We start from the raw sequence: 20,193 nt of genomic DNA on the forward strand, positions 1-20,193 counted from the left end.
AAGCTGTGAACATATGTCAATATTCTAATCGCTCCTTTTTTTCTTCTTCCAGCCTAGCAGAGGAGTTGTATCAGAAAGTGAAGAGATTATTTGGCGACCCCCATCAGGCCACAGAAGACCTCAAAGCAGAGGTAATTATAACTTCTCATCTTTACTCTGTTGTCTTTGATTTCCCTAAATGAATGACATGAACGTTCTGCTTCCCCAGATAAAAGAGAAGCTGTCAGACCATGAGGGGAAGCTGCAGGACGCCCAGGACCTGCTCCACTCCGCCCAGGGAAAGACGAGAGAGGCCGGCTCACTGGCTGAACAAAACCAAGCTAACCTCACAGCCCTGGAGGTGCTCAGACACACATCCACATACGAGCTTTAAATAAGCAAACTCTATATGAATGCTACATCACGTACATAATCATGGCCACTCTTTTGTCAAGCATGTGTAGTCTAATTAACCACTATTCAAATGATTTAATAATTAAATTCTGTCATGTTAGATTTTTACTGTGGCAAGCAAAGGATAAACAGATAAAAGTGTTTTGTGCGAAAGAATGACACGAACATTAACAACACAATTGGATTACTTTGATCGACAGAGTAATCTTGAACTGATTTTCTTTTAAGAGAGAAACAACAATTGTCACCAGATTTTGAGGTGTAGCTAAAAGATAAATTACCAGGTTTTGGACAAAAGACTTTGTCTATACTAATTGTTATATCAATATAATCCATGTGAGCTGACTGACTTAAATCACATTCGTTTTTTTAAATGAGTCACAACGATTTGGAAAAACTCCTCAAGAATCATAAAAACCATCCAACTATCTAAACATCTATTCAACTCACTACTTATTCCTATTTTCCTTTTAAGCCTTTCAGTGTATTCTTTAAGCGATTCATCACCAAGGAAAGCTCCCAGGCAGCACAGATCCCTAACAGAGCAAAACAACAAGCATTTATTGGGAAGGTTATTATAAATGTCCTAGAGGAAGCGTTCTGCAGTGATCCCACACACATACACTACACTCTCTATCCTTCTCCTTCTTTCTATCCGTCTTTGTGACCCTGCAATGTTTTTCTCGATTAAGAAAAGCTTTATGCACTGAGGAAAGTGGTATATACACTCCATACATGGGGGTTCATATTTTCATTTAATCAAGTCATCAATTGTGGGTCCCTCACTTTCTCTAACTGCTTTTATTAAAGCCAATAACTGGAAATTCATTTTCTGCCTTTCTTCTGTCGCAATAAATTGAAGATCTTAAGGTGTTGGTTTGTTGGTCAGACCAACAAACCAATTGATGGCATCACTTGGAGCTTTAGGACATTGTAATGGGAATTTTGTTCACAATTACTTGCCCATTGCATGTTTATACGTTGACACATTATTATTATCTTTTGCAGCTATTCACCCTGGTTTGTTTTTTTGCAGAGAAAGCGCTCTGCAGTGAGCGGGGTGAGACAAGAAGCACAGGAGGTTCTCGGAGAAGGAGAACGTCTGCTGGATGAAGCAAACCAGCTTTCTGACAACATCAACAAGGAAATAGAGGTACTAATGTCAACCAAGTGGAAGCCTGTAAATCAGTCACCTTTCACTTCGTAGGAGTAAAGAGAATATCTCGCTGAGTTTTGACTTTGTCTCCTTTCTCTTTTCTTCCCTCTATTATTTGTAATGGCATTCATTTTATTATTATTACCTCAAATAATTTCAAGGATATTACCATGGACATGGCAATATAGCAGCAGTAGATGCACAGAAAGGGATTTGAATGTGTCCGTCAACCAGGCCTCTGTTTTCTGTCTGTAGGACTTGGAGGAGATGGGTAGAGAGCTCGGTCCTCTTCATGACCAGCTGGATGATAAAGTCAGTCACCTCACCGGTGGTTTAGGGGATGGCAGTCTGGCCAATCACGTCCACGACGCAGAGGAACACGCCAAGCAGCTCAACGAATCTGCTGCCATTTTGGATGGGTAAATATATAAACACATTACCACAGAAATGTTTATGTTTCCATCGAGGTAAAGCATATGGGCCCGAGACAGGGCTAAAACTATTAGATGATTAACCTTGTAGATTATAGATGTACAGACTCTATAATCATTTAATAGTCATAGAGCCATCCATCATCTGTAACTCAGGGTTGCCATTCACGCTCACATTCACACCTACGGGCAATTTAGCATAATCAATTAATCTCAGCACTGTGGGAAGAAGACGGAGAACCTGGAGGAAACCCAGTGACACAAAGAGAACATGCAAACTCCACACAGGAGGGCAGGCCGTCCCAAGACTGAACCCAGGCCCCTCTTGCTGTGAGGCAACAGTGTTAACAGACTTTACAGATTACCCCCGTCCGCAGGATACTTCATGGTTTTTTATACTACAATGGCGCTTATACGCAGTCATAGGACCATTGGTCCTAATGAGTTTCTGTAACATGAATGGGTAAATGATTGATTGGGACAAAAATAAAAATGTAAGAAGTACAAATCAATTTGACAATCTCTGATTTCAATACCATACATGATATATTAATACTGGTAAATGATGTGTCTCAGGAGTTACCCTCATTTATGTTGTCATTACTGAAAATGCATTCATAACACATCAAAATATAAAGAAAGAACTCACAGCCGTTTCTCTCTTTTTGTCCTCTCTCTCCTCACAGTATTTTGGCTGAAGCTAAAAATCTCTCCTTCAACGCAACAGCTGCCTTCAAGGCCTATAGTAACATTAAAGCAAACGTTGATGCAGCGGAGAAGGAGGCGAAGGCAGCCAAACAGAGGGCAAGCGAGGCACTTGCACTGGTAGGTGGCAACACACAGAAAACGCATGCGCTCACCGTCACACAATGTCTGACTTGTATTCAGAAAGCTGATTTCTTTCAGGGTTTAATAATATGCCCATTGTGTTCAAGATGTTCCCTTGCTATGTTTTCCAATACTTTTACTATCAAAAGCTGAACTGTATATGAATATTTTAACTATATGTAATCTACCTTACCTTCATGTACTTCATACATACTGTAAATATCAATGCATGCATTCTAGGTATCAAGCCTATGAAAGTGTACTCTCGGCGTAAGAGGATGGTGTGTGTGTGTGTGTGTGTGTGTGTGTGTGTGTCTTGCATGAAGTAACAGTAATGTAAGCTTGGGCTCTCCATTAGTCATGGTTGAGAGATCAAAGCACTTCTCTGTCTCTCTTCCTCCTTTTTTTCCCCCGCTCGCCCTCATTCATTATCATGACCACACACACACCTGAGATGTCTCTTTTCTTTCCTTTTTCCTTCTTTTTTTTAATGTTAAAAATGTATTTTTTCCGTGTTCTTGTTCTTGTGTCAAATACTTGTTTTGTTTATTCTCCATTTATTTGCTTTTGTCTTGGTTCCTTGTTTATGATTTTCTTTTCCCCATTTGTTCCATCATCAGTTATTACCCTTTTTTAAATTATTTTCCTTTCTTCTGCGTGCCACCACGTTACCCTTTTCTTTTTCGACTCATCCTCCTTATTTGCATTTTTCCCCCTCTGTCTTTATTTTTATTTTTACTCCCTTCGGTAAATGGCCAAAGGTGAAAGGGCAAAAAAAAAAAAGGCAAAGAAAGAATGGGTTGAGGAGAATTTAAGTCTCCTGAATGCGTTTCTTAGAATATCTTTTAGCAACGCAATATAGCGGTGCTAAAAGCGGTGCTTTGAATCATGTGTGCGATCTAAATAATTCTGGACATTTTTTTGTAAAGGCATGTTAATTCAGATTTTGAAGTCTCTTTCTCTGTGTATGTGTGTGTATGTGTGTGTGTGTGTGTGTGTGTGTGTGTTTGTGTTTGTGTGTGTGTGTGTGTGTGTTTGTGTTTGTGTGTGTGTGTGCGTGTAGGCTTTAGATCCAGAGGTCCCAGTAAAGGAAGCCGCTCAAGTGGCCCATCAGAAGAGTCACAGACTGCTAAACCAAGCTAAACAACTTCAAAATGATGTCAAAGGTGTGTGTGAGAGATTGTGTGACTTTGTTTCTGTACAATATGTTGCATAAAGAACATCATATATATTATATGTATATATACAATGCTTTATACCACGCTCTGGGGCAATTCTGATTCTCGAGGAAGTCCTTTAATAATACCTGATAAAACAGTTACGACAGTTTGAAACTACTTAACTGTTAACTTTAATGCTGCGGACACCTCAACGTTAGACATAGCCTACATTAAATGAAAAAACAGAATAATTAATATCTTATCTACAATAATCAGGGTAGTCCTTCGCGGCCTCATCCTCTGAACACCACAGTGTGGCGACTCACACACACGGTGCAAGAAGTACGTACACTGCGAATTTTCTGTTAATTTGTGTCATCTAAGTGATCGTCTCACGCCATTCAACAAGCTGCTTCAGGCTGCCGTCGACAGCAGGCTACACGTTTGTTTGTGGTAATCTTGACATTGATTTGGGGACAATTGACATGGCTGCATAGTGGGGCTGTGTCTTGGCAAGCAGCTCACGATGCAATACGTATCACATTACACGTGTCACGATACAATATATGGCGATACGATGCATATTGTAATTTATAAAAATAGAGCTGAAAATACAACTTGCTGTACACCCTCTGGATAGTCTAATACGTACACATATTGATAACAGCGTACTAATTGCATCAAAACTACTTGGCATAAAATATGATATCAAAATTAAGTGCATATTGTATTCTCATTGCGTCACTGAACAATTTTTTACTAAAATGCACTTGCCACAACTTAATTTGAAATTAAATACGTACTGTATTGTTTGGTGTGACGTGATCGTCACATTTGAGTCTTCTAGTCTCACATTGCACGTCGGAGCCGCTCCATTGCTCTCCATTGCATAAGAACCTTATGGGATGGTAGTGCTTGTTGCAGCTATTAGCAAACCCTTAGTAGTTATCAGGGAACCTGAGTTATGGCTTATGAATATATTTGTTGGGTTGGAAAAGGAAAAATGGTCTTAATTGTATTTCCTTTGGCAGGTGGCCATGGTATAAGCAGGATATTCGCTTTCAAGGTGTCCATAATCAGGAGTGAATGGACTTCACGGAGGCAACCGTCCGACGAGCAGCAGACTCCCCACATTCATTCCTGATAATGGACACCTCGTCGAGCATCATCCCCTGCGAAGTCTTTAAATGGATTGCAGTTCTCTCATATTCATAGTGTACACAAGTCTTAAACAGTTGAACTGCTATTAATGTCACTCTTTATGTGCCTCTATGATTTACTCTGTCACTATTCCCATTAGAGAGCTGGGGGATGTGTTTTTATTAGTAGGCAACCATGGCTTCAAATCAAACCCTCATCATCTTTGTGTGTGTGTGTGTGTGTGTAGAGAATGCAGATGGTGTGGCGGGGCTGAAGGGCAGAGTTAAAGCAGCGAGAGACAAAACCAAAGACCTGCTGAAAGCTGTCAACGGAACCATGGCAACGCTCAACGCGATCCCCAATGGTATGACTGCACAAACACCGTGTGTGTGTGTGTGTGTGTGTGTGTGTGTGTGTGTGTGCGTAGGAGTGAGATACAGAGAGAGTGGATCAATATCGCTGTGCCGATAGAGGTCAGTTGCTCTGGTAAACTGAATTTGACACATGTCTGTACTCAGAGAAATACACTGCAGTGATAGTGACGTTGTTGAGCCACAGTGATGCACATGGTTGCTTTGGGATCAACATGCAGAAAACCGGTAAACAGAGTGTAAAATGGGATGACCCAGAGGTTAACACAGCTTATTTAATTCCAATTCAAATCCATGTGAGTGAGTGAACACAATACATGTCGCGGTCAGATTGCAGAAACTAAATGGTTATCAGTCTGATTTTCACAGAGTCTACCAGACCTTGTATTAAAAGTCAATAATGATTATCAGCTGACGGGATGGGTGTTACAATCATAAACACCATGATCCTCTAACACACAGAAGAAGTTTGGTATTCATGGCTGTAAATCTACAGGACTTTGAACAATTCACGATATGAAGAGTTGCTCTCGAAGCCAACAAAGACAACATGTTGCTGAGATGAAGGCAGCTTTAAGTACCCAATGTCTGCTATGTTTCAGGAGTCAGCAGGATAGTCTTAGCTATGGGGTGAAGCAAATGATAGAACATTACAAAATTGTCTCGTGCAGTAAATATATAACAAACATAGACTGAAGATACAGTATATCCCACACATACTAAAATCATGAACTAAAAACTACACTGATCTGAATAATATACTATGTTGACAGTTAATATACATACAAATAATGGACTTTACTATTTTATATGAAGAGGAAATTATACTAGTTCTCTGTCAACTAACTGTGACTTTGAAAACTTGTTTTTAAATATGTGATACTCTCACTGACAACAAACATTTATTGTACATATTTCCATTGTGAGTAGCTCTTCTATTTCTACATTAGTTAGAGATTAGAGAAATATTGAATTGGACTAATCATGTAGTGTGGACCTGTGACAACTTGGATCTGTGAATGTGTGCAACGCCAGTTCAAAATGATTTGGGATGGCACTCTTCTGTTTGTGGTCTTCCACTCCCACTGTAAACCAAACAAAGAAAAAACAACAGACAAATGCATCCAGAAGTTCTAGTCTCAATATAAAATTAAACAATATAAGCAACTCAGGTTTAAGTTCCCCCATAAGTATAATAAAAAAAGAATTGGTGCCATCATATTCACATTTTGACTGGACATTACGTATCATTAGTGAGCTCAGTAATGCTCTGCTACTGATACATGTCACTTGTAAAGCGTGTGTTTCTGTCACGTTCTGGACAGACACAGCAGCTCAGCTAGCAGCCACGAAGGCCGTAGCAGCAGATGCTAACGCCACGGCCATCGACGTCCTGGAGCGCCTCGGGGATTTGAACCTGCAACTCCACGGCCTACAGAGGAACTACACCGAGCTGGAGGACACGGTCAATGCAGCCAATCAGATGATCCAGGACCCAGAAAAAAACAGTAAAGTTCTTCACTATTGGCTCGTTCCATAATAACATGATAACAAGTCAAAGCAGCTGGACAATCTTGTGTTTTGAATATTACAGTTAACATTTTGGGGGCTAGTTCAGCATCAATAAAGACATTTATCGGCAAATTAAATATTTATCCATTTGGATAAAGTCAGTAAGAACTATAACCGCTTTCTGAAATAATGTACTAATTAACTTCTTTTGTATGAAAATATTTGTTTATTTCCTGTTTATCCATTACTTACTTAACTTGATGTTTTTCCTCCTAAACATTGTAGTTTCACAAACAAAGTAATACCTGAAACTGGAAACTCAGTGCCCAGATCTTTAAATGCTGCTTTTTAATTTATTAATTTTCGGGGGGGTATTGTCTCAGACATACATTGGTGAAATCACCCGGAAACTGACATTTGGTCTCTTTTGTCTCTCTCTTCTTTTTTTTTTCAATCCCCACAGCCATCAGTATGTATATTTCAATTACCTTAGTATAAGCACTTCTTGTTATAAGTGGTGCACCAATACTATGCTAATAAAGATGAGTGTAATGTTAACTGCCTGCCAGCACAAATGTCTAGGCATCTGTTGGCTTTCCTTGTGAAATAATTTGTCAGGACATTTCCTATCACCACTAAAACGCTTTCTCATCAACAGCATTGTTTAATGGCAGGTTTTGGGCCAGATCAATGACAAAATGATCTGATTTCAACAACAGTATCGGTGCACCACCCATTAGTTTTATGACCATCTTTAATAGCTGTACAGTAAACAGTAGTTGCTTCTAATAATGCCTCCGTTCCGTTATACCCGGCTCTGCTCGAGCATGACAGCTCTGCACTCTGCAAAGCATGGAACTCTCTCTTTTTATTTCCATCTCTCTTTAATTTCTATCTTATTCAATCTTATCTATTATATGTACTTATATATCTTATTTCAAGCCGATATGTGATTTGAAATGGTATAAAAAAAAGTTATCTTTGAATGCTGAGCTACACTAATTGTTCGGCTCTCGCTGGCTTCACCATCTTTCTCGCTTGTCCTCCATATTTCTCCTTCTTTGAGTAATATTGGTGATTTCCACAGCTGCCATCATTCCATGCTGTCTCAGCTCTAATACACTGTGCAGTATTTATGATAACGACTACTATACTGCTCTGTATCACTGCTCTACTTTTATCTCTCGCCCCTCAGTCCACGCTGCAGGAGCTAAAGTGAAGGATTTAGAGGATGAAGCCGACAGGCTCTTGGAGAAGCTGCAGCCAATCAAACAGCTGCAGGACAATTTAAGGCGTAACATCTCGCAAATCAAGGAACTGATCAACCAAGCTAGGAAACAAGCTAACTCAGTAAGTCATCAACACACTGTCCAACTTTTACAATCATTTACTAAGCGTGCACGGTCATAAATATCTGTAAACTCACCTTATATTAACTAGTATTGTTTAATAAAGTTAATTAATTTATGCAATTATTTTTCATGTATTATTTATGCTGTATTTCCTGCAAGTGCAGTTTAACGTTGGTCATTTCTTTGTAAAAGATAAAAGTGGCTATCCATTCCTCTTTTCTCTCCAAACCATGTTTTCCATTTCAGTAATTTAAAGCTTCTTTTTACGATCTACCAAATACTTGATTTTAATCTTTCTTCTCTTAACGTTAAAATAGTCAGTTTGGGTCACAATGGCAATGTTTGAAAATTACAGAAAGAATTAGAAAGAAGTGGATATTATATTAATTTCTCTTCTTGTTCTTCCTCTTTCCAGATTAAAGTGTCAGTGTCATCAGGTGGTGACTGTCTCCGTAGTTATCGCCCTGATATCAGGAAAGGGAGGTACAATACCATCATCCTTAATGTTAAAACCACCACACCCGATAACCTGCTCTTCTACCTGGGATCAGCCAAATATGTAAGTATGCGATTTACTGGGTACAAAGCACAAATTAGCACAAATATAAAAAAATTCACAGCACCTTGTGCTTTAAATTGTATGCTCATTCTCATTGATTTGTAGATATTTTCTGGAGGCTTATCTTAACCTCAATTATAACCAGAGCTGCAATATGACTGGAGTTGAACCGTACTCTTTAATCACAAACCAGCTTCTTTCTTTTTGCTTCTGGACAAAATATGAGATGTTTTAAAAACCAGGAGTTGGTCCTCACAAATATAGATAACACCATTACCAAAGCTTAACTGTGATATATCATCTATGTACAGTAGAGACCTAAATATATCAATCAGAGTTGTATTTGCAATACAATGATAATAACACTCATTAGGTCTGTTTGAATAGAGATTGTGTGTTTGGTTATGATCAAACTTGGTCTATATATGGTTTTCGTATTATTGCTAACAAAATAGAAATCCAGTTGACACTCTAATTTGTTATGGATATGTTACATATTAAAACATTAATCATATTTAAAACAATGTTGAGGGGTTGTATATTGTGGCACATTCATCATACTTCAAAATGTTCCAAAAGTGTGCACACACACAAACACACAGAGAGAAGCACACAATTACGTTCCCCTTTCTCAGCCACACACACAGCCTACACACACTCCCAGAGTGATTTGTCTAATATAAGAATAATTAATACTTCTTGACACACACTCACTAACACCCTTATAAACATAGCACACTAGTGTTTTAAGGTACCACTGATGATCCCTAAGTGTGAATATGTTATGGGATATGTGTGTGTGTGCGTGTGTGTGTATAGGTGTGTGTGTGTGTGTGTGTGTATGTGTGTGTGCGTGTGTGTGTGTGTGTGTGTGTGTGTGTGTGTGTGTGTGTGTGTGTGTGTGTATGTGTGTGTGCGTGTGTGTGTGTGTGTGTCCTAAGGAGCAGCAGCAATTAACAACAAGTTTATGTTGCTATCTGCTTTAGCCTGATTTCCCCTGAGAAATCACTGCTTTGCTTCATCTGACTGGGAAGTCTTGAACGCACATTCATGTGTGTTTGTGTGTGTGTTTCTCTCACTAATATTCTCTAATAGGGAATAATTCAGCGTGAATAGTAATGCTCTATTTGTGTTTGTGTGTGTGTGTGTGTGTATGCGTGCATGTGTGTGTGTGCGCGTTTGTTTGTGTGTGCACACCTCTACCATTTCACTAATGGTGTGTAATGCCAGTTGAATAATAAAGATGCTGCCCTGTGATCTGTGCTAATGAATAATCGGCATTACCCTGGAGAGTCACACGTATGTGTCATTTGTGTCTTCAAATGTGACTCCCTAATAATCTCTTAATTGTGCATACTACTATATGAATAATAATGTATGTGTGTGAATGTGTACTTCAAAGACAATATCCAGATGAGAACATATGCTAAAAATTGTCGTCTTATTTTTTTGGGGGCTCATACATAAGTAATACGACCGTTAATCAAAACACAGCAAGGTCCTAAGAAAATACACTGATGGAGACAGATGGAGAAAGCTTCAGCCTTTGTACCCTCAGAACAGAGCTGGTGTGAAGTCGCTCCACCAGTCACTCGTGCACAATTCCCACAATGATAAACACTCGATAGGGTTCTCCGCTGTAAGTAATCTCAATTGAAATTTTGGGATATCTATTAATCATCATCATTTCGCATCACTGCCGACAGTGTTGCTTAACTCATGTGTTCTCTCATCTCCGAAGAAAAGGCAAGAGTTGCATTATACAAATTTCGCCGAAGAAACTACAAATGATGATGTATTATTTTATTTATTGCATTATTTAAAGTAAATGTCGCCCAAACCATTCTTTGCTTAGCTGGAAACAGACCGTCGTCACGGCTGATGGCCAGAGGTGTATCTGATGACCTCTGGTTGAGATTTGTGAGGTCAGATGATCAGTATGCATATCTTGCCTAAATTAAAACTTAAACTTGAAATATTTAATCTGCTATGAGATAACGGAGCAGTCATTTATAATGCTCATTAGTGTCGGGCTGAAAAGCTGGGAAACAACCAGGGGTTAAACCCTCACAGGCGATCCACATACTTTATTTGACTCCCGTCACTCTCGTGTCTTGTGGAGAAAATAGGCTTCATTTTATAAAATGTATCACCACAGTTAGGGATTTATATTAAAACCGCAATTATTCTCTCAGAGACCCCCTTCGTTTGTTTACGCTTTAAGTCTATTTTTGTGATCTTCATAAGATCACAAAAATAGTGAGTGAGTATCTCGATGCCATAAGCTTGAAAGAATGCCACGCTGCTGCACAAACAATCCACTCACTTGACATCTTAATGTATGAAACTGCCATGTATTCACTTTTTAATGGAAGGTTAATGGATCTTTCAGTCGCACTTTAAATGAAACTTTGATTGTGGGTTGTGTGCAAATATACTGCTGAGAAAACCACTTTATACAGCTTTTCAGCCCAACTCCAATTTATTTCCTTGTTAGTGCAATGGCCACCATCACAATGTCTTGGATTACTTCATAAATGTCATCCATGTAATTTTCCCGATAGCATTTAAAGGGTAATTTTACAGATTTTGACACTGATTTTGTACCTAAACTAGAGACTTAAAGTCAGGACATGTGGTCTGTTTCTTTTAGGACCCCCAACTTGATGGCAGTACAGCACAAAATGCATGGATGACCCATTAAATACATTTAAAAACCGACCCCAGACATAATAGATCCAGTACATCTGTATATACGATGAACTTGTGATAGCTTATTACATGTTTAACTGAAGGAATCTGGTTCAAAATTAGGGGATACAATACAACAAACCTGAATAACAAAGAGATCGTCTTTATTTCTCTCTCCTCCTCCTCCTCCTCCTCCCTTTCTCACTTCAATTCATTTTTGACATGATGACTTATCACAAGCAATATAGTGCACAATGTCATATTTCAAAAACAGATAATATACAGTACATTGAGCATATGTCTTCCGTGTGTCTCAGGTGGATTTCCTTGCCTTAGAGATGCGTAAGGGGAAGGTGAATTTCCTCTGGGACGTGGGTTCAGGTGTGGGGAGGGTGGAATATCCTCATCACACCATCAATGATGGGAACTGGCACAGAATAGAGGCGTCTCGGTAAGAAGTTAGCACACACACACACACACACACACACACACACACATACACGTACACACATGCATGCACATGCTTGGACTCTGACACATATACAGTGTGTTTTATTCAAACTGGCTTCCAAAGCCAACACTGATGCAAACGAATAGGCACATCTAAACTTTCACCTTGTAAAACCAGGAATGTTGATGAGCATAATGATGATACACTGCTTTTGCACTTGCATTATATTCAGACATGCGTACGTACGTATAGCGCATAACATCCAACAAACTGAACTTACAACATTTGCATTACAAATTAATAGCACATACTGTATCTCCAGGTCCCACTCACTGATCTTTATCACAGTATTTATAGACCTTATTATTATTATATCATTACTTTTTTCTATTATTTTGGGGTGTGGCAAGGATATAAAATATAACACTTCACTACAACCTAATCCAAACAACAACCAATAGTGTCAGCGAACATAACCCAACAACCACAGGACATCATTCCATTCATGCTGCGGTGGAAAACATGTTGTCTCACTTGGGAAATGCAGCCTTGACAGTGTGGCGCATCATTACAGAGACGCAGTGTAATCTAGTAGATCTAGTTTTTCTCTGTGAAGGCTAAATTGGGGCCGTATACAGACTAACCAACACCAGAGCCATTCACAACAGCATCATATATTACCATGCAAGAGATTTCCCAAATGTGTTTTCCACTGGGATCACACAGACTATAAGTCTTCAAAATGTCCCCCTACTCGACAGAGAAGCGCTGTTCCTGCTTTGAAAACAAACTCCAGATTTCACTTTACAGCTCTGGGGTTGCGCTGCTACAAATTTGTTCCACTACGCATTTCTATCATTCATCTTAAGCACCAAGAGTTCATAAAAACTGATTTCAAGTGGCTTCAACATCTTCAGTCATTGTAACTGTCTTTCAGGAAATATAGAATGGCCGACAAGGTAACATCAAACCCGTCTTTCTCCTTCTCTCTGTCTCCAGTAATGGGTTGAATGGCACCATATCAGTATATCCTCTGGAAGGCTCTATGGCTGGTAGGATGCCGACCCCGGCCAGTGCCAACTCGCCCACGGCCTTCACCATCTTGGACGTCGACCAGAATGCCTACCTGTTTGTAGGAGGAATACTCGGCACTGTCAAGGTGTGTCTGTCTCTTCTTTGTGTGTAACAACATCAAGGAACCTGTTGATCTCATTATTTTCCTCCTCCTATCTTTTAGAAGGCAGATGCCGTACGAACGACAACGTTCACCGGCTGCATAGGGGAGACCTTCTTGGATGGGAAACCTATTGGACTGTGGAACTACAGAGAGCGACATGGAGACTGTAAAGGATGTGTTGTCAGGTATACAAACACTTATTCATAAAGTGTTCGTATTTTATAAATGCTAGTGCAGTGCCCATTCAAAACATGCCTGTTCAGAACAGCTGTGAGAGAAGCCACAGGGTGCCTTGAAACTGCAGCCGTCACTTAATCACACTTCAGTGAAACAATTGTGAGAACTGCTTGCTGGTAAATTATACCGAATTAATATGCAATATTTGTTTTGAAAACGAAAAGATCTAAAGTGTGTCTACATTTTTCTGGAGTAGATGCTGAGAACTCTCGTTGTATCAAACGCAATAAAAGCCTCACAAGTACGGCAGGAAACACCAGCAGTCCATCACAGCATTTGGCCAACAGAATAAATGATGTGGCGAGCAGCCGTCCGTCCTCGTCCACAGCGGGTAACGTTAATGACAGCTAATCGCTCAGCTAGCTGTTTCACTGCAACTGTATTTTAAAGATTTGGGAAAGTTTTGTGGCATTAGCAGGATATATCCAAGAGAGAGAGAGAGAGAGAGAGGGAGACTTTATTATCTGTGTTACTTTGCAATTTATTTTGGACATTTCCAACTCTTTTGACAGAATGTGAAATGAAGCAATAGTCAAATGGAGTATTTCGTATCTGTTTTTGTAGCCCGCAGCGTTCAGATAGTGAGGGCACAGTCCAGCTGGACGGCGAGGGCTACGCCGCAGTGCGACGGCCCACCAGGTGGAACCCCAATATTTCCTCCGTGACCTTTAAGTTCCGCACATTTTCCTCAGAATCTCTGCTCATGTATTTGGCCACTGAAGATATGGTACGTATGCAACATAGTGAAAGGAGATGAAACCTAAATGATTATAACCCATGTAAATATCAGACTAATATCAACTAATAGCCAGGACCAACTTAGCTTTGTTTGCAAAACGAATATTTCAAAAGGTACCACCCTTCCTCCACGACCGAATAATTTAAGTGTGTCACATTTTAGAAGAACAAAAAAACTAATTATAATCAACACACACACACACACACACACACACCTACATACACACACACACACACACACACACACGCACGTCATATGACATAGTTAACATGCTGCAGAAAGTTTCATTTTTTGAGAGTAATATCTGGAATGTGCTCTTATCATGTGAAATCCATTTTGAATTCACATATTGATATTTTAGCCACAAAATGTGTAACTACATCAGCCTTTCAGTTATTGGATTGTTATTGGATTTTAAATTGCACTACCTCCAAACAATTTCCCGCTGCTGCCTCTGTAGAAGGACTTTATGTCCCTGGAGCTGTCAGAGGGCAAGGTGAAGGTGAACTTTGACCTCGGGTCAGGAGTTGGCAGTGCCGTATCAGCTAACCGCCACAATGACGGGCGCTGGAAATCCCTCACCATGTCAAGAAACAAGAAACAAGGTACACACAACAGCAACAATCTACACCAGGCCACGAGCCAAGAGCCGCATGAATGAGATTTGATCATCTGAAACAAACCAAATAAGACTATTAGACTATTATATTAGTCTAGATTACATAAAATAAAATAATAAGTATTTATCTTTGTTTAAACATTTATTTTTTTTACTCATAATTTACATACACAATACATTGGTTCCATATGAAAGAAAACAATTACAAGTAGTCAAAGTAAATCATCTCTGTCCGCTCGTTCTGTTGTTATTTATGTCTCTTTAACTGTGTACAAAGCCACGGTGACCATAGTGGACATTGACAGTGGTGCTGAGGAGAAGATAGTGACCTCGTCTCAGGGCTCAGCTGCTGGTCTGAACCTCAGGGAGAACCAGAAGATCTATTTTGGAGGGCTGCCTATCATCGGAAACTACAGGTACACACACACACACACACACACTGATGTAAAACATTCATGTGCACATTTAGACAGTCGCATATACTGTACATGTATTTATTGTAAAGCAGGCCGAAACATATTATATATTTGATATATTTCAGTTAAAGTGAAAGCAGGATTGTTCACTTTTTGAAGATAATGGAGATGAAGTTTTTTCTAATTAATATGTAATGACATTTTTAACCAAATGTTGTCAATGTAAAATGTCTATGACACTTCAATGTTGTTAAATTAAGCTACTTAGACAGTTTATTTTTTTAGGCCAAGTACAATCATCTGTTTCACAACCATTATGACCATTTTAGTCTGTCACAATCCATGTGGCAGAACGTTGATGAGTTTAGATTAGTCATTAGTTGAAACTATGTTTGTGAAGTGTGCTAATGCTTTGATATTATGTTTTATCTTGACAGCATGACAGCCAGGTAATTAAATACATCTTATGATCAGAATATTTTGATTTGTATTGCCATCTGCATGAGGCTAGCAAAGCTGATGACGCTGTACATTTCAAAGTAAACGTGTACGTGCCTTTGTTTGTGTCTTGGCTGGCATCTGAGTGCTCCTGCTCCTTCACATAGCAGCTGGAAATCACTTGCTCTTTCCTTTATGTATCTGAATTTGATGTTCGTCTGTTCAGAAACATTTACATGGAATTTCTCAAATGTGTGTCTCATTACCATAAACGTATTTAAATTGTATATTATAATCCAAGTGATTCTTCCCATTTTTTGAGGCACTGCAAGCAACTTTTTTTGCTGGGCTACACAAATACAGCCCTAATTCACGGAAAACAATCACAAGGTTATCTGACAATGGATTTTTGTTTGCCTTTCCTCTTGCATAATACTGCAACCTGGACACTACCTGACATTACATATACATGAATTATGCTAAAAAGGGATTCATATTATACATTCTGCGTTATTAATATGGACACACGGCACATTTCAAATTGACTTATTACAAATTGACATCCAAGCGTCACTCTGCTTCTGGATACATGATGCAATAGCGGCTTCAGCTTTTTATTAATTGTATTACACTACTGAGAGACAGGAAATGCCATGGAGTTGGACATTTCTTCAGCTATGTATTTTTTATTAAAACTATTGTAATATTGTTATAGGTCAGAGGTCACTTTGAAGCGGTATGCTGGCTGTCTCCGGGAGATTGAAATCTCCAGGACTCCCTATAGTCTCCTCAGCAGTTCAGATTATACTGGGGTCACTAAAGGATGTAATGTAGAGGTAAGAGTGTCCACAGCTATGCAGTAAATTTAAACTCTCACAACACTTAGATCCTCTTGCAGAGATAAGAGAGGACTTTCTATTTGTGTGTAACATATGTCAAAATATACATCTGCAGAATCTGCTGAACCCTCTCTGTATGATAGCGTTAAGATTGTACCATTGCGACATTGTTCCATTGTAAGTGATTTATCATCATGTTGTACTTAACTTTGCTCTGGAATTTAAAGTGTGTTTCTGTAAGACATAATAGGAAAGAGAGAAAGAGTGAAGGTTAGAAATGTTATAAGCAGTTCAAATTGTCTAATTTATTTTTTATTTACATACACATTCCAAACATAAAAACAGAGTTTGTTCCTTAATCGCCTTTAACATGTGCATTGAGTCTGTATTGGAGATTTCAAAGACATGGCATTCACCATGATTTCTATAGACTGGTGCCATTCATTGGTAGAAACATTCAGCCGTGGTTGCAGAGTTTGTAAAGATTGTATACAGGATTATAAAGGCCCAGGGTTGAGTACGCATAGAATGAAGGTCTTTCTGTTCCTTATCCGTCTTTTCTCTTCCTTCACCACTCTGCTAGGCTACAAGTGAGTGGGTGGGTGGGTGTGTGTGTGTCCGTGTGTGTCTGTGTGTGTGTGTGTGTGTGTGTGTGTGTGTGTGTGTGTGCGTGCGTGAGTATTCTCACTTTGAAACCACAGTCAAAATAATGAGAAGTGACTGATGGTGCATCTGTAAAACGGCATCCATCTCAAATTTAGAGTTAAGCTTTGAATTTGTTTTTCACTACTTTAGCTTTTCAAATTCTGGTTTTACTTTTCCATCTGACTGTTATTTATATAATTTAGGACTAAACTATTCGTCTATTCACTGATGTATATTTAAATACTTGAAATGTTCTCCTTCCCGCAGAACCTGTATACAGTCAGTTTCTCGAAGCCGGGGTACATGGAGCTGGGGGGTCTGTCGCTAGCGGTCGGCACAGAGATCAGCCTGTCATTCAGCACTCTGGCAGACACTGGGACCATCATGCTGGCAGTAGGCGGAGCTCCACCAATCGGCCAGCAGGTTTCATATGTTTTGTTCATTTAAATTGTGTCTCACAATTTTTTTAAATAAGCCAAATCAAATATGAAACCAAATTAATACATTTGTTATTAATTTATTATTGAATACTTTAATCTTTATGTTAAATTGTATGGTTGAATGTAAATACATTAATTTGTCTTTGGGGCTGGGTACAGTATAAATGATTGAAACTGATTCTTTTTAAGTTCAAAAAATTAACACTTTTTCTATTAATGATACAATTAATAATATATATCAAATAATCATTAAGAACGGTTAGGTATGAATCCCGTTGTTGGAAAATATAAGGAAACTTGGGGACCTGGAAAACAACAAATCATTAATCCATTTATTCGCCTTTTTTCTGAAAATCTTTCCACCACAGCTCCGAAACACGAACCTCCTGAGCTCCAAGAGGAGACGCAGGCAGTCGGGAGAGGTGGGTTCAACACATGGAGACACTCGTACGCGCCAAGATGCTGTACCCCTTTACCTAATGATGTTTTCATAAGTGCATATTAATGAGATTTGCATTTTTTGGCAACTGGGCTAATTGGATTCCCCTTTATCAAACACACACACACACACACACACACACACACACACACACTCCTATGTCCATTGACAGATACATATAGTAGCTGTCCTGTCTTTTAGATGACCATGCAAGCACACACAGACACATGCATACACATGCGCACACACACACACACACACACACACACACACACACACACACACTCATACGTCCACACAAGCATTCTTTCTTTAAGTGAATGAATTTTCCATGAGTGCATATTAATGAGATTTGAGTTTGTTGGCAGCTTTGCTGATTAGATTGTCTTATGGCTAAAAACATTCTCACGCATATATAAATACACACACACACACATGCTGACTCACACCCGTTTTCAGTCCCTGCACTGATCCAGCCCTCTTTCATCCTAATCACTGATAATGAAAGAAATCCAGTCCTTTATCTATGCTGGAAATGGTTATATTTGGTGTTTAAATATTGTGTTTGCGCACACTTTCCTATTTGCAGGCATACAAATGTGTGTATGTGTGTGTGTTCATGTCTTTGTGGTTGCCGATTTCCATCTTTGTGTGTGTGTGTGTGCGTGCATGCATGTTTAAGCATAATTTGTGTGTATCGCATTGTTATGATGGTGTTGCTCACATGAATACAAAATTGAAAGAGAGAGTGTGTGTGTGTGTGTGTGTGTGTGTGTGTGTGTGTGTGTGTGTGTGTGTGAGAGAGAGAGGACAGAGGGTTACCACTAGCTTATCCATCATCACTGGTTGTTGGGCGCATAAATCTATTTTTACTAACTATGCTGGCAGGCAGAGTGTGTGTGTGTGTGTGTGTGTGTGTGTGTGTGTGTGTGTGTGTGTGTGTGTGTGTGTGTGTGTGTGTGTGTGTGTGTGTGTGTGTGTGTGTGAAGAAAGGTTAAGCGAGGTTAAAAACACCATCAACTCAACTTGGCCCTGACTAATGGATGTTTTAGAGAGGGACAGAGAAACAGGGGGGAGAGAAGGGGACAGGAGACAAAGGATGGAGGGATAGCGGAGGGAGATTTAGAGGTGAACGGAAAGAGAGAGAGGAAAGAACCGGAAAGAAGAGAAATTATACGAAGGGCGGAGGAGAGCAGAGGAGAGGAGAAATGATAGGGAGAGTTGATAGTAGAGAGAGAGAATGGTCACAGAGAGAAGAGATGAAGAAGAAAAGGAGGAAGAAGCTTGGAGCAGAAGGGAGGTAAAAGAGAGTGTAGTAAGACGAGGGAGAGCCAGAGAAGGAGTGAGAAAAATGAAGCCAAAAGGAAAGAGAGAAGACAGATGATTTAAAAAAATGTTTAAAACATTTCCAGCTTGACCTTTCACAAAATATATTTCACAAATCCAGGGCATTTCTGCTTAAATAAACAAGATATGCAGTTATAGTAGGACGTAATGAAGACATATCGAATAGATAAATATTTAACATTAATGTCTGTATTCTGGATAGTTTTGGTCTGCCATACTTATACAACCTTGCACCAATATTGGCTCACACATGAAACCCAAAATATGACCATACATGTATAAACGAGGGGTTGAAAATACTGAAAGAAGAAGAGACGTGTGTGTCTGTGTATGTTTTATGTGTGAATGTTTTACATGAGATGTTCTCATGAGTGTGTAGGTCTTTCCATGCGTCTACGTGTGTGTGTGTGTGTGCGTGCATGCCTTTGTATCTGTGTAAGTGTGTCTGTGTGAGGCAGCGCGGCGAGAGGCATGTTGTAGCTACATCTCAGTTCAATTTGTACCCAACCTCAAATTGAAATTCCATTTTCAGGTGGTAAATTGTCTCCCACTTCGCCCTCTGGCACACAGTGAATTAAAATTCAAATTAGCCTGACCCTGCACCACTGCTCTCTAGCACCTCTCTGTCTGTCGCTCTCTCTCTCTACCCATCTCTATCTCGCTCGCTGTTTTGCTCTCTGCCCTCTCATCTCTCTCCCCTATTATCCTCTCCTTTCTGTTCCTCTCATCCCTTGTTATCCTTTCCTCTCCTCTCTTCCCTCTCTTACTTCCCCCCAATTTCTCTCCGTAAACCCCCTCACCTCATCTCCTCTT

General features: G+C 39.5%; 1 protein-coding gene across 1 annotated transcript in view; it reads left to right on the forward strand.

The window, feature by feature from the left end:
• lama2 (laminin, alpha 2) overlaps nt 1–20,193 on the forward strand; it is a 156,454-nt gene that overhangs the window by 120,642 nt on the left and 15,619 nt on the right. Inside the window, exons 41-61 of the mRNA XM_034528174.1 lie at nt 53–131; nt 209–340; nt 1,430–1,546; nt 1,805–1,968; nt 2,667–2,805; nt 3,872–3,974; nt 5,356–5,472; nt 6,805–6,987; nt 7,455–7,460; nt 8,187–8,341; nt 8,759–8,902; nt 11,911–12,044; nt 13,044–13,203; nt 13,282–13,406; nt 14,023–14,185; nt 14,658–14,802; nt 15,094–15,232; nt 15,670–15,681; nt 16,386–16,506; nt 17,422–17,577; nt 17,963–18,016. Coding sequence (XP_034384065.1) covers nt 53–131; nt 209–340; nt 1,430–1,546; nt 1,805–1,968; nt 2,667–2,805; nt 3,872–3,974; nt 5,356–5,472; nt 6,805–6,987; nt 7,455–7,460; nt 8,187–8,341; nt 8,759–8,902; nt 11,911–12,044; nt 13,044–13,203; nt 13,282–13,406; nt 14,023–14,185; nt 14,658–14,802; nt 15,094–15,232; nt 15,670–15,681; nt 16,386–16,506; nt 17,422–17,577; nt 17,963–18,016 — 2,548 coding nt within the window. The remainder of the gene's footprint in view (nt 1–52; nt 132–208; nt 341–1,429; nt 1,547–1,804; nt 1,969–2,666; nt 2,806–3,871; nt 3,975–5,355; nt 5,473–6,804; nt 6,988–7,454; nt 7,461–8,186; nt 8,342–8,758; nt 8,903–11,910; nt 12,045–13,043; nt 13,204–13,281; nt 13,407–14,022; nt 14,186–14,657; nt 14,803–15,093; nt 15,233–15,669; nt 15,682–16,385; nt 16,507–17,421; nt 17,578–17,962; nt 18,017–20,193) is intronic.

Source organism: Cyclopterus lumpus, chromosome 24 (genome assembly GCF_009769545.1).
Source record: "Cyclopterus lumpus isolate fCycLum1 chromosome 24, fCycLum1.pri, whole genome shotgun sequence".
NCBI classification, from domain to species: Eukaryota; Metazoa; Chordata; class Actinopteri; order Perciformes; family Cyclopteridae; genus Cyclopterus; species Cyclopterus lumpus.